Source organism: Protopterus annectens, chromosome 3.part1 (genome assembly GCF_019279795.1).
Source record: "Protopterus annectens isolate FY-2018-M chromosome 3.part1, PAN1.0, whole genome shotgun sequence".
NCBI lineage: Eukaryota > Metazoa > Chordata > Ceratodontiformes > Protopteridae > Protopterus > Protopterus annectens.
In genome coordinates, this window is record NC_056732.1 from 242055817 (window position 1) to 242071489 (window position 15673).

A 15673-nucleotide genomic window follows, 5' to 3' on the forward strand; every position below is an offset into this window, starting at 1 on the left:
GGATCATAATGGAACTCATAAATAAAGACATAGGGAACTTGCAGACTTTGGATCCAACCCAGTTTGGCTTTGTCAAAGGCAGATCCTGCCTCTTAAACTTGGTTGACTTTTTCGAGACAGTCACCAAGGCCATTGATGAGGGAAAGGCAGTCCATACAGCCTACCTCGACCTGGCAAAGGCCTTCGACACAATACCCCACTCAGGTATCATCGAAAAACTCATCAGCTTGAATGTAAACCCATACATCACAAGATGGGTTGCAAACTGGCTAAGCGACAGAACCCACAGGGTCAGAGTTGCTGGAGCCATGTCAGACTCAAAGCCTGTCACAAGTGGTGTCCCACAGGGCTCAGTCCTGGGTCCACTCTTGTTCGGCATCTACTTTTCTGAAGTACAAGCAAACACAGGAGGGTTATGGCTGACAAAGTTTGCAGATGACTGCAAACTGGGCCATAGTCGAAAACACATCTGACACAGATATCCTCCAGAAGGGCCTCACAGAAACGGATAACTGGTGCCAGAGCCATGGCCTGAAGTTAAACGCCAAAAATGCATAGTCATACCCTTCGGGAAAAACAAGGTTACCCCTAGCTACCATATAGGTGACAATCCACTGAGCACAGAAAAAGTCATCAGGGATCTGGGGACCCAAGTTGACAGTAGTCTTCGCTTGACACTCATGTTGCTAAAGTAGTTAGGAAAACCTTCTATATCGCCCACCTGATCATGAAGGGATTCACATCTAGATCAAGGGAGGTCATCGTCCCCTGTACTCATCACTCATTAAACCTATGATTGAGTACAATGCCCGCTCGAATGTATCTGACCAGACACCTGATGCAGCTTGAAAGGCCCCAAAAGTTCCTCACCAAAAGGATAAAGGGTCTCAAAAATATGTCTTATGCTGCCCGACTGAAAGAACTCCAGCTTTATTCAGTCTCATACCGCTTGCTCAGAGGTGACCTGTGCCTGACATATAAGGCCATGTCAAACCCAGATTTGATGAATATGCTTCACCTCAAAAATCTAGATCCCTCAGAACCACAAGGGCGGAGACTTAAACCTTGACACGGTTATAAATAGAACGTGCTGGAGGGACAGATTCATCACCCAGAGACTCCCTATGCTGTGGAACAAAATCCCGGTACATGTGAGGCAGAGCACCTCGCTGGCCTTGTTCAAGAGGAATCTTGACCAATGGATGGGAGATCGCAGATATACCCCAGGGATTACTTCAGTGTCACTGCTTGACAGAGGCACAGAAAAATGATAGGCATAGTTTTTATTCAAACTAAAGGGGTGGCGAAAGCCACATAACTATGGGCTAGGCTTATAAATGCCCTTGGGCAGATAGCCTAGTATGAACCTATGAACCTATGAACCTATGAACCTATTCCTCCCAGGACTTAATGAATATTTCTTAATCTTTTTACATTTTTGCTTTACTGTTGCATGCAATTCTTTCTATTTACCACTGGGTGTCAATATTCCTTTTGTACTGATTATACATTGATACATTGATAATTTGTTTATATTTTCCAAGTATTCTGAATGTGCAGTTTAGTATGATGTATCGTCTATTTTTAATGAATGCAGTTTCTAAAGTAATGCATATTCTAAGGACAATGATAAGTATGTATAAATACAGTGGAAAAATATGGATTTATTTTGTGATGTTATACTATATGCGACTATAAAGCTGAGCCAGTGTTTTTTTTTCCCAGCATTAAATTTGTTGGTAAGGAATATGCTTTGTGCTTTGAAACCAGTATACTATTTTAACCTGTTGCATATTTTCTTCCACTTGCTGGTTTGGTTTAAATAAGGTTTTTGATGCACCTTACTTGGTGGCTGGGAGTTCTTTTACAGCAGTGCTTGGTCATTGTGTGGGTTTACTGCTGGTTGCTGCTGATTATTTTGTATATGTCGCAGGTTTCTTGAACCATGTCTTGGCTATGCTTTTTAAGGTGGAATAAGGCCAGTAAGAGTTTAATTGTTTACCCTTTTGTTTTCCCCCCAAGCATGTAGGGTGTTTACAAATGATTAGCCTTGTTGCTTGCATGTTGAAAGACACAGGGGATACACGTTTACCATTGTATGGATGTGGATCTGATAAAGTGCATACAACAGAGAACATTCAGAGACCACTGAAGCTTATCGTGCAGTGTTTGACCCACTTGAGCTTCTCTTTGAACTTGTAGAATGCATTATGGTCAAGGTCAAAGATTTTCCTGGGGGCTCTTTTTTTGAACACTGGTGAAGACCAGCTCTTTCTTCCCAAGTGCATAACTCTTCTGACCCTGAGCCTTTGTCATATCACAGCATGATTAAGCATTTCCCAGAAAGCATCTGAAACTACTATAGAAAGTATATTACTTTCCAACCCCAGTCCCCTCTGTGCCAAACACCTCAGTTAACCATCATGCTTTTGTCATGGAAAGCCTTGCTGTTGGTTAGAATATCTATATTGCAGGTCATCGTACATAGAGAGCCCTGTACAGTGTTATTTAAGGACTGGGTTATTCTAAGAATCATCACTTATTTCATACCAAAATTTGTTTTGAGCTAATACTCATCCAGACTCTTCATCTTCCTGACATTTGCTGCAATGCTCTGAACAAAGGAGAAAAATATTGCATTTATTAGGTGTGCATAAACATTTCAGGCATTACATTTCTTGAACTAGAGGTTAGACAAACATATCAGTAGTGTTTGTCCTGCATGTAAAAGAAGGGAAGCCAGGTCCTAAGTGAATCTTGTCCAAGTGGCTGTCTAGATGTATTACTTTTTGCTTTCAGTCGTGAAATCCTTGGGGGTTCCACTGAGAGCACAATTGCCTCATTAGCTTTCTTTTGAGGATACCACTTGGACTTTTGTTCTGACTTTTTCATAGACAGTATTAAGTTGGAGGTACAATCTTGGAGGAAGGTGATGTTTGCCACTGCAGTGTTGTGACAACCATTTCCTCATGGGAATCATATCACTGCTTAGTACTCTTTCCATGGATAAAGATTCTTACTGCAGCAATGATCTCTATGATGGCCAAAATACAGTTGTGTGTGTAACTCACTGTGACAGTAGGTGCTCAAGCATGGCGATCACTGCTGAGGTGTAGGCTGCATCCCTTCTGTCCCCCTCTTGTGCTTCATCTTAAATGTTTCTCCTGGTAAAAAAAAAAAAAAGTCGAGGGGAGCGGAGATGTTTGTATTGAATGATTATGAACACGGTCAGTAATAGACATATTAAAGTGGTCCCCCTTTTGAGTCTTTATAGTCTGACAGGGGACCTTATAACAGTATGGAATGATGATTAGAGGACCAGTGGTAGTGGATGCTCTTCTTTGATGGACACTGGCAAGTTACCCAAAGTAAGGTTATTTCATTACTTTCAGGGACAGAATGGTCTTAAATACAGGCAGGCTTTTGTTTATATATCTTAAAGGATTATGCAGAAGAGACTAGGTACTGGTCACTCAGGGAGTTTAAATAGACTAATTTAAAAACATGTAGTGGCATTTTGGTGAAGATGATATTTAAAAGCAAACTGTTATCTTATACCAGACAATGTCTGGTAGTTTCACTAGTGATGCAGTGCAGTACAGTACAGATTGTTACCAGAAGTGTCCCTGTTCTGAGCATTGTGGTGACACAACCCATTATGATTGATGTCTTCAAGAATAGTGCATCTATTACATTTAACATTAGGTAGTATTTACCTTTGGGAAGTCAGAAAATGTCAAAGTATTTGAGGGGACTGGTTGGATGTAGCCCATCCCAGTAAGTAGGTTAGAACATCTGTTCAGAAATAAACCATTTAGGAACTTTATTATCTGCCATGGGGCTTTTACTTGTGTCAGACCTGCATGTTTGGTTTGCTGTTAACCAAATATCCTCTGTGTCCTGTAAAACTCCTATTTTTTATAACTACGACTGAATTCCTGCTAAAGGGCAAACAGGAAAAAAGGATAGAGTAGACCCAGTAAAGGGCAGTCATCAGATGAGCTGGAAAAAAACTAAAGAAATGAAAACTCCAATTGTGTAAGTAAACTTACCATAACAATAGACGTTGTAATAGACCTCTGCTGCAGTAGCCTAATCTGTATGAGTTGTATCCTGCTAAGGGTATGACCCACTGCCAACTTTTCAAAGCTTTAGGGCACTTTCCATGCCCTCAAACTGCCATTGGCTAGTGTAGAGCCATAGAGAAGGCATTTTGGACACCAAAAAGCTTTAGAGCTTTCACTCCTCAAGAAGTGAGGCTACAGTCCTGAAAGGTCAAATGCTAGGAGAGGAACAATAAAATAAAAAACAATGTAACTATATACACAAGGGGATATACTTGTATCCACAGCCTGACAATAGATAAAAAAAAAAAAAATTAAATGTACTGGGTGAAGGCTACTGCGGCAGTGACCTACTGTTATGATAGGTTTACTTACAAAACTGCACAGTGTTCAACATTTAAATCACTGTTGCTGTAGTCTAAACTATAGAATATATTGCCATAGCTTTAAACGTATTGGGAGGTGGAAGGAATTTAGGCATCCAGGAGCCCCTAGAGAACGGCCCTTAAAAAGAATGTTCTGGACTGCAGTGAGCTGTCTGCGAACCCCTCCCCCATGCATGTGCAGTGGTTCTGAGGACTCAACCAAGGAAATTATACCACCCTTTGTGCCTTGGAGTACATGAAAACCACATCGCCCACCCCGCAAGATGGGCAAATAGACCATACCCCTGTATTCCTCCACTACCTGTCTGTAACCCTGGTTATGTGCGTCACGTTCAGGGCTGCATTCTTCTGAGCCATCAGGCCAGGCATGCTAATTGTCAATTGTTGCTTTCTATCAGTGTACAAACTCTTCTCATTCTACACACAAATTTAGAAGTTTGTTCTTAACTTTCTGTATGAATATATTAAAATATCATGTCACTTTTTCGTTGTCAGTACTGAATTAGTATTTTCCTCTCCATTTCTACTTTAGGTAGGGGCAACAGCAGGGACTATTACTTGTGGATAGAGGAAAGCACCTAGTCACTTATTAATTCAGGGGCTGTAAGTCCTAGTTATTTGGAAAAAATACAAATGTTCAGGTATTCTTTGCTATACAAAGGCCTTTTGAGGATGGTGAACCATTCAGCATCCTATAAGATCTTAAAATGTGTTGCTTCCGTGATGTTGAGGGATAAAGGTCTGATGATGGCCCAAGTGAGTCAGATTTGGTCAATGGCTTGACTGCTGCAAGAACCAGTGTGGGAGGAATGACAAGGCATGAGCCTGTTCACTTTTATCTGGAGAAGGGTGAAAGTTTAATGTACTGGAAGCTGACCGGTGTCTGTTTCCAGATGGAAAATTAAAGATCTGGAGGTTTACTCTTAGCCAGGCTAGGAATTCGGGGGAGACTCGTGGGCAGCATTACCTTTTGGAGGAGGTGAGGATCCTCTTACTTTGTAGACAGTTCACCTCGAGATTTGTAGTTGCATTTGAGGAGGAACTGGAATGTCTAGGTTTTTGCTCCTCCACCCAGACACAGATGTTGGCTCACTAGCCAGCTGCAGTATGACACTGCTTTGCCAGATGCACTACTTCCCAAGCTGGTGAGGCATAGTGAAGACCATAATAGCAATAAGGATATTTTGGCTGAACAGGCAGGACCCCTTTTAACAAGGGAAAGTGAGGATGATAAATGTGAAAGGGGATTTTAAAATATGAGTGTGATAAAAATAATAAAATAAAAATAATGTAACGGATAGCTTATTTTCTAAATGCAGCACTATATTCCATTATGGACATTATCAGGGACTACCAAACCTTGTTAGGGTATTGAGACCTTTCATCTATGTTATCAGGCCTTTGCCTGCCTGTAGGTGGTCTAGTATTCCCAGTACTTTTTTCTCTTATCTTTTCTTAGTTGCAATCAAACGCCAAGCAGACTTCAAAGAATGTTTCCTCAGGTGGATAGCGAATGCTGGAGATGTGATGGAGAAGAGAGAGGTAACTGGGACCATGCTTTTAAAGTGTGTAATGAGTTGGCAGATTTTAAAAATACCCTACAGAATGCTCTATCAGAAGTATTGGCGTGCAAATGGTTGTAACTAAAGAAATGATTAAGCTGGGACACATGATCTAAATTGCCTAGACACAGTAAGGCCTTATTAAGTTGGATTTTATTATCTACCAAAAAAGCAAGTAATAGAAAAATCTAAATATAAACCAACTATATTTGAAGTATCAAATATTGTAAATGAAATAAGAGAACTGGAAGTGGGATCTTTAGAAAAGGGATGGAGCAAATTATATAGAAATAATTGGAATTTATGGGAACATTACGTGCAGAATAATGTTCCGGAGGAGTAGGAGTGAGGTTTAAGGGAAGGAAGGAATTGAATAATTTATGTAATATTGAACTGAGTGACAGATGTCACAAAGAAAGAAAGCATATATGTAATGTATGTAAATGAAAAATGTTAACATGGTTTGCTTTCTTTTGTATTAATTAAATTAAATATTAATTTATGGGTGCCTGTACCTTTAGTGGTAGTCTAATAAAGGTGTTAAAGTTAAGAAGTACTTTGCAGTCAGTGGTATTTGTGTACAAAGAGCCAATGTTAGTCTGAAATGTATGATCATTCATTTATATATGGACATATTATGGGGTTGGAAGGACATTCATAACATTTGTTTCAGAATCAGTGTAAAACATGTCAGGTCACATAAAGCTAGTATTTGTTTTAAGAATGCTCTCCCTTCTACTCTTTTGTGGGATTTCAGTTTGATTCAGAACCACAGTAGTTGGTGTCTGTTAGTTTTAAGTACTTTCTATTAATATTTGAAGAGCTTGCATATCTGTGCATTGTCATAATTCCCAGGCTTACTCCCTTTTTTTCCACAAGCCTGCCTCATATGCAGTATAGATTTCTCGCTATGAAAAAATGAATGTGGCAGCCACTGCTATCAGTTTTATAGAGAGCCACATAAGACTTGTGTTTGCTGTCACAGTGCGAAAGAGGTGGCTAAAGAAAATGCATCGGTCCACCATGCTTTGCTAAGTGTGTGGCCCCAGATTTAAATTATTACTATATTGATGCATTCTTCTTTAAAGTTTAATTTAACAATTTTGGAAATTAAGTTCCATGGCTACACCAGTGAAACAGAGACTGTTGCAGTGATACACATACCTTCTTTCAGTACCCCTTTTTTGCTTTGTTTCTTCCTTTTATTGCACATACTGCCTGTTAGCCAGTTACATTGTGCAGAATCATTTAGTAAGTATTAGATGCAGCGTGAAAATTATTTTGCTGTATAATTGAATATTGCATTAGGTAATGCCAGTTCTATTTAGTTGCTCAGATCTACTAGCTGCCATGTTCCACTTGCATGAAACTGATATCTTCTCACAAAAGGCAAATGTTCACCTGTTAAAACCGTGACATGAAGATGACAGCTGGCACAGTATGTACAATGAATAAAAGGACCCACATTACACTTTTACAAGAGTGTTTGTTAAAATTCTTCCTTTAATGGTGTTCAAGTATATCATTTAATTTCTTTCTTTCTTTGCTTTCCAAGACCTTTCCCGTAAAAATATCAGAGGTTGACAAATCCAGTCAGTTTTTTTAGAAAAACATGGTGTATGTTATCCTGTTGTAAGATAGAATGTTTCTGTCTATCACTAATGCATATCTTAAGTGAAGAAATCAGCAGTAAAAAATTGAAATTATGCAAAATTAATGAATGAATCAGTCAGTCAGGGAGTTATGCTTTGTGTCCTTTAAAGACATCTGTTTTAAAGTTGGGTATATTGAGGCATTTTTTCAGAACAATTATCACTTTGTAGTAGGAATGATTTTGTTGTTTTTCATACAGAACTGCAAGCCCTCCATGAAATGGTACAACAGAAAGTAGTGACACTTCTGAGTGACTTGGAGAATATTGTTAAACAAACCTTGATGGAAAATGGCATCACTCGCTTGTGCGTATTCTTTGGTCGGCAGAAAGCCAATGATGTTCTTTTGTCTCACATGATTACATTTTTGAATGACAAAAATGATTGGCATCTTCGAGGAGCTTTCTTTGACAGTATTGTTGGTAAATTACCTTTTTTTGTGCTTTTTGCAGTCCTGTACTGTTTAGCATTCCCTGTTTATTTTTTTCCTTAAACTCATTTTGTTTATTTTACTGATGGATTCAGATTTTGGTAACTTGATGATCCTTAAATGACAAAATATCTTGTTTCAGTGGTTGTTTAGAAATATTTGTTGCAGAATGGAAGAGCCCTATGTTAGAGTAATTTTGTAAGAACTGTGCTTGTGAGCTAAAATGGTATGAATAGTAAGGGTTGTTCTTTAGACAAAGAATGTCCTGTTTCTTTTGGCAGTACTTTTTCTTATAGTTACACGTGATTAGTCCCTTTAAGCAGTTCAGAGTCTTCTGTTTTTTAGGTGACAGGTAGAGTTACACTGCAGATTGCAGGATACAGCACTTAACAATAAAAGCAATGCTAACCTGACACAGGAATAACAAACAAACTACAAATGATTTTTCTAGAAAACTTGACAGTAAACTGTGAAGAATGATGTATTTATTTGATGCTTATTTTATTTTGTTAGCAAGATGTGACAAGCTCCGGTTAGGTAGAATCCTTTTATATTGGAGGCCTGGAGTGAAAAGCTCTGTTATAGAATACATAGACTAGTTGTCTGTGTTATGTAAGTAACACTTAAGTTATTGTTGTAAGCACAACTTCGTAGAAGTTTCTAGGATAGCTTATCAGTGGGAGTGGTAATCTACCACAAGAGGAGTGGTTTCTGGCCCAGAAATTGTAGTTTATTGGCCATTTGGGCAGTTGTTCCATCTCTTTCAACTTTCTGGTTTAAAAGCCCATGTTTGCGCTTGTTTCCCACCTTCCCTGTAACAAATGTAGTCCAGATACAGATTTGCTGTATCCAGGACTGTTTGTAACATCTGAGCGGTGCCAAAGTCTGCTCTTCAATTTTTCCCTTAGCTCTACTAGTTCTCTCCTCTCCTGCACTTTTACCAGCTTATTAGTCTAGCACTTTACCAGACTTCTTGTAGCAATTATTGTACGACACAAAAGTGCTACCAGCACTAAACATTCTACAAAGAAACAGCTCCAGAACTTATTATTAATGCTCACCCCTCCAGGCATGTGTAAAGATCAGTTCCCTGCGCTTTCTCCTATTAACCTGGTGAACTTGGGCATCCTGAGGCAATGTAGCAACTGCCTCATGTACACTGACAGCCCTCTCCTCTTACCTCCCAACACTCAGACTTGCGAGAGATGCACTTATATATCCAAATTGGAAGCCACGCGCACTCCAGCCAAGATCGGAATAGCTGATCAAGAGGAGAAGGTATCATTCTAAGGGGATCCAGTATCTGTCTGCCTGGGATGACATGATTGACAGACCTCGATTCTTTGCCAGAGATGGCCTGCATCTGTCACCCCTGGGCTTCCGGATACTGGCCTAGGCTCTTCCCACCCCTACAGTGCCTTTTTTAGGTGGTGTTCCAAAAACCAAATTACCACTGTAACCGCTACAAACAACTACAATATGAGGGTCATGCTGCTCAATGCTAGAATTCTGAATATCAAAATGCGCTCAATCGAAACACTCCTTACAATGGAGAACATCAACATTTGTGCATAACAGAGACCTGGTTCAAGGCAGCAGAAAGCACCCCTGCACTACCAGGCTGTAACTCATTCCACACCTTTCGGCCCCAGAACTTGGACCGAAGCTCCAAAGGTGGTGGTGTTTCCAAATTCATAAAGGATGCCCCCATCTCCAGACTAATAGCCCAACATAACTCATCTGAGGTACTTCAGGTGCAGCTAACATTGGGTAAGACAGCAGTTCAGGGCGTAGCCTGCTGTAGGTCCCCAATCATGTCCCAAGCTCCACACTCCACATTCCTAAGCACCCTGCAGACTATTAGGGTCCAGCCTAACACTGTCATACTGGGTGACTTCAACTACCCGTACATTACTGGGAAAACTACTCATGTGCCAAAACACTTGCCTAACGTTTCTTGGATTTCATTAATTCCAATGCCCTGGACCAGCTCGTTCCTATCCCCACTAGAGGTAGCAACATCCTTGATTTGGTCATTACTAACCTGGGAGACCGTTGCTCTACAGCAATAGTCAACTCCTCCCTGGTTAGATCCGATGACAAACTAATTACCTTGGAAATCCACCCCCCCACCCACAAAGGTAACCACCATGAAAAACTTCTCCAAAGCTAACTTTGGGCTCCTAAAAGCAAAGATGGCTAACTTCATGGCACCCATGCAAATGGAGATCAGTTGCATGACCGCGGAATCATACACTAGTGCACTGTACGAACATGTGCACAAATGCATGGATCTCACCATACCCAACAGAACCAAGATGCTCTCCTCCAAAAAAAGGAAGCCAATCTGGTGGTCTTCTGCCATAAACAAAGTCTACAACAAGAGGAGGAAACTGATGTGGAATAAGGTGAAGTCCCAAGACTGGAAAAACTCCCTTATCAGCCTCAGTAAAAAGTTGAGATGCCTTCTCAAAACCTCTAAAGCTAGCTATGAAAATAGAATTGCAGCAGATAGTAAAGAAAACCACAAGGCCTTCTATAGTTATGTAAAGAATCTCCATGGCAATATCCAGATTTGTTCTGAGCTACAGCACAGTGGTACCTCCTATACTGAACCAACAGATATTGCCAGTATACTGGCCAACAGATTTCAGTGCCAACTTTACCCCTCCCCCCCAAGGGACCAGTCACAATACCAGTAGATTGCCAGGCACCCAGTATTACTGCTGCACAAGTTAAAACAGCACTGTCCAAGGCCAAGAATACAGCTTGTATGGGACCTGACAATATCCTTAGCTGTGTTCTACATGAACTACATAGTGAACTGGCACCTCACCTGTGTGTCCTGTTCAATCACAGCCTCACTTTAGGCTTTGTCCCTACCAAGTGGGGCACTGCTACAGTCATCCCTCTCCACAAAGGAGGAGCGACTACAGACCCTAGGACCTATCGCCCCTATTAGCCTGACGAGTCTGATATGCAAAGCTGTGGAACCTGGTAGGGGCACAGGTAAGTAAATTTTTGGGTGGCTAAAACCAGGGAATATTTATGGCTAGGCTTGTATAGGCCCTGGGGCCAATAGCCTAGTACCTACACATGAACCTATGAACGCATCATCATGGACGTAATAAACAAGGATATAGGGAGCTCCAAACTCTGGATCCTACACAGTTTGGTTTTATGAAGGGTAGATCATGCCTGCACAACTTGGTCAGCTTCTTTGAGTCAGTCACCAGAGCTGTGGATGAAGGCAAGGTGGTTTATACAGCCTACCTTGATCTGGCCAAGTTCTTTGATACCATTCCCCACTCAGGAATCATAGAAAAACTCACTAAGCTAGGCATCAACCCCTATATCACTAGGTGGGTTGCAAACTGGCTCACAGATAAAACCCACAGTGTGAAAGTAGCTGACTCCAAGTCAGACTGCCGACCAGTCATGAGTGGAGTCCCACAGGGTTCGGTCTTTGGTCCTGTCCTGTTTGGTATCTACTTCTCTGAAGTCCAAACCAACACGAAGGTACTCTGGCTGACAAAGTTCGCAGACGATTGCAAGTTGGGAGCTATTATTAACTCTCCAAGTAATGTTGACATCTGACAAAGGCCTCACTGAGACCAGTGACTGGTGTCAGAACCGTGACCCCTTAAGCTGAATGCCAACAAATGTGTCGTCATCCCCCTTGGGAAAAACCTGATTCCCTTGAATTACCACATCGATGGTAGTCCACTGAACGCAGAAGGTGTTGTAAGAGATCTGGGAACACAGGTTGATAGCAACCCCTCTTTTGACCACCATATTGCCACTGTGGTCAGAAAGTCCTTCTATGTGGCACATCTCATTACTAAGGGTTTTGCATCCAGGAAGAAAGAGGTCATTGTTTCCCTCTACTCTTCCCTCATTAGGCCAATCATTGAGTACAATGCCACATTTGGCATATACCTCACTAGACATCTGCAACAACTGGAAACACCACAAAAGTACCTCACAAAGAGGATCCTAGCCCTTAAACATTTGTCCTATATGGACAGACTAAAAAAACTCCAATTATTCTCTGTCTCATATCGCCTACTTAGGGGCGATCTCTGCCTGACTTACAAAGCTATGACTGACCCAGCTCTGTTAGAAATGCTACATCTAAAGAAATCCCAATCCCTGCGCACCACATGCTCCAGAGACTTCAACCTCATTACCACAATGAACAGAACATGCTGGAGGGACAGGTTCATATCCCAGAGACTGCCCATGCTATGGAATAGTCTTCCCATACATGTTAAGCAGAGCACCCCACTGGCTGTCTTCAAGACAAATCTTGATGAGTGGATGGGAAATAGAAAATTCACCCTAGGGATCACTCCAGCGGCTTTACTCGACAGAGACACTGGGAACTAAGGTCAGGTGGCACAATGCCAGGGTAATCCTATGGGCTAGGCTTGTAAAGGCCCCAGGGCCATTAGCCTAGTACACACCTATGAACCTATGAGATGCCTGCAGAACTGTAAAGGTGTTGTGCTTGTATGATCTCATCCTGTGTCCATCAGTGATGTGCACATCTTTACCCATATACAGCATGACAGCAAAAAATCAGTGAGAAATCTTCACAGCGAGAATAATTGCCATTGTGTGTTAATATATGGGACAGGTACAGGCTGGCATCAGTCCACAGGTCAGGCATTAGGAACAGTGAGATGAACCCAGTACAGGATTAACTCCCACTCCAAGGATGTCAGCTGGTTATTTGGATTTCGGTAACTTGATAATACTTAAGTGACCAAATATCTTATTTCAAAGTCTGTTACTCCTGTGTCAGGCTAATGGTGCTAATAACGTAACTGCTGCCATAACTCTGAATAGCCGTTTCTCATGTTAAGAGTCTTTCAATCATTTCCAGGTAAAGCTTCAAGAGAATCCTGTACCCTGTTGGGCTCTTACTTTTAGTAACTATTGCATTATTGTAGTTGAACAAATGCATTTTTCATAAATTTCATTATTTTGGAGATTTTTTACTGGCTGATGATTTTCAAAGCCAAAATCACCTAATGTGCCTATTTTAAGATGGGATTCCTTTCATGGAGTACCATTTGTAGTTCATATTTTGTCTCAGGAAAGACCATGTTGTAATTAACTGTGAAATTTGTAAACCTTTTAACAAAAACACACTGCTTAAGTAGACTATAGATCTCAGTTTCCTAGATCATAGGAAGTTGTTAATGCTAGAATAAGGGGTGGGCCACCATCATCCGAAGCAGATAAATCTTCTACATTCCAAATGCAGGAAAAAATTAAGGAATTTCTAAGAAATGACATATCAAAAGCCATAAAGACTGTCATAAGCTGTAAAGTCTTAGAAAGGTCTTAACAAGAGAATTTATAAGAACTAATTACCATAGAGGCATCACCAATTCCACTTAGATCTGAAGATTTTGGTCCCAGAGAAACTTGTATATGTGGGGACCACACAGCCTAGGTACATACCAAGATCGTTGCTTTATCTGTGTTAGCCCCTTCAAAGACAAACATCAGATTAGTTCCTCCAGGTGAAACCCAAGTCTCAGAGAGCTTAGTAACTGTCTCACAGCTGGATACTGGCTCTTAGGCTTAGACATGTTCGGAATTTGCAGGCCTTCCTTGTGAGGATCATTGAGAGACTTTCCCTTCTCAGCCAACAACTTCACCAGAGTTTCCTACATTTTAGTGGATTTCTAGTTAAATGTAGATGTTCACTCCCACTTGTCGGCTTGTTGCTGTGACTGTTGAGCCCTCCTGCCCATCTGTTGCCTAAGACTTAAACAGCTGATTCCTAGACATCAGTTGGACTGGCATCTGCTTCTTTTGCACAGCTTGCAGTTTTTTTTTGTAGAGAGGTATTTAGTGACCTGACAAAGAGCCTAAGTAATTCTGGCACAACATCTTCTGCTGTCAGGGTCAGGGTCTACTCCATAACATAAGGAAGGAAGATCCCTTCCCCACAATGGTCAGCAGATTCATATACAGAAGAGAGGATTTGGCTAATGTGAAACATATCCATTCTCCCTTGGATTGTAATACTAATGACACTGACACAGTTTCTTTGCATTCCCTTCTGGGAGATGATTAATCTATAAGGGAACATTTTAACTAGGGAGTAAAGGCGCTCACCACTAGTCTGATTTGAACTCTAAGGGACTGCAGACCCAGAAACTTCTGTCATCCCATTTATTGCAAGCATTGAGTGATGTTTTTGATATTGCCTCACTAGAACAAGACTCCCAGTCCCCTACATCCAAAATGTCTGACCTTTTTGTAGAGTGCAATGACAGTGCAAGTTACTAAGCAAAACCCTAGTGACATGCCCAGTAATTTTGTGTGTGGGTGACCACCAGGGGATCAAAACTGGTACGAGTGCCCAGTATTCTCCCAAGTAATTTAATAAACATGCTTACAATATGTCCACGTTTGAGATTTGAACTGTTAATTGCCAAACTTTTTACAGTATCAGTAGGTCTTTTTAAGTTGGACAGAGGGCTTGGCTAAAAGTATTTTGTTTTACAACAGATATTTGTTTCATAGTGGATGCCATTGAAGTAGATATCAGGAGACCCAAATGGTTAAGAATACAGTGTGCACCCAGGATGCTAAGAGGCAACTGTTGAATGAACCTGTAGGCAAAGAAAATGTCTGTAGTCCTCTCCCTACATTTTTTAAGCAAGTGGAGGAGAAGCAGGAAAGCATGCAGTCTGCAGAAGAATTGTTCATTTTTCATACCATGGTATTTTAGAATTAGCCAATTTAGTATCCCTTCTTTTTTACAGGAAGCATATGATGGTAGGCCTGTATAGGCAAAGGAAATAGTTCAAGGAAGACAGTAAGAATGAAAGGAAGAGGATATCAAATTAAATTATGCCTCCTCTCAAAGACAAGATGATGCTAATAAACTGTTTCATTATGAAACCTCATAGGAAAGTCAACTAAACTGAGAGTACTTCTAAAGGCACTGAGTGTCACGTCATCAAGTCTAATCCCCCTGTACAGGATTATATATATGGAAGATTCAGTGGTACCTCAGGAGCCTGTGGGACCAGCATGAATATTCCCCTAAAGAGATTTCCCATTACCAGTCAGTCAGAAAAGTGCTGTGCTTAAGGGCTGGCCAGGTGAACACAAACCATGGCTTCTCCTTCACCATTCCAGAGCTGAACCAGATATTGATCATGGACACCTCAGATTATGCAAAGAATGGCCAAAGATTATCAAGAGCAACCATGTAACTGTGAAAGAAATGATGACAATCTTCTCTGCCTTCCAGGTTCTCAAGTCAGTTTTCAAACCAGAGTCTCTCCAGGCTGTATATGCCAACAGAGTGGTGATCATGTACATCATCAAACAGGTAGGCAACCCCTCTTTTTCTTCCTGGACCAACCCAGTAGACATCCTGAAAGATGCCACCAGGATTGCATTATAGACCTTTGGATGTTATGTAGTCCTATCTCACCTAAATTCTTCACCTGTGGGGTTTGGAGCTGAATGTCGGCTCTGACTCGGCCTATTTACTAGCTCGAAAGTCTTTGATTGGCTGGGCTAAGATGGTATCCCACAATACACT

The 15673-nt window shown here is 41.0% G+C and overlaps 1 protein-coding gene across 5 annotated transcripts in view; it reads left to right on the top strand.

Moving 5' to 3' along the window:
• The window catches only part of PIK3R4 (phosphoinositide-3-kinase regulatory subunit 4), a 1126702-nt gene that overhangs the window by 217887 nt on the left and 893142 nt on the right, over nucleotides 1–15673 (top strand). For all 5 annotated transcript variants that reach the window (XM_044066738.1, XM_044066737.1, XM_044066739.1 and 2 more), the window contains exon 6: nucleotides 7865–8086. In XM_044066738.1, coding sequence (XP_043922673.1) covers nucleotides 7865–8086 — 222 coding nt within the window. The remainder of the gene's footprint in view (nucleotides 1–7864; nucleotides 8087–15673) is intronic.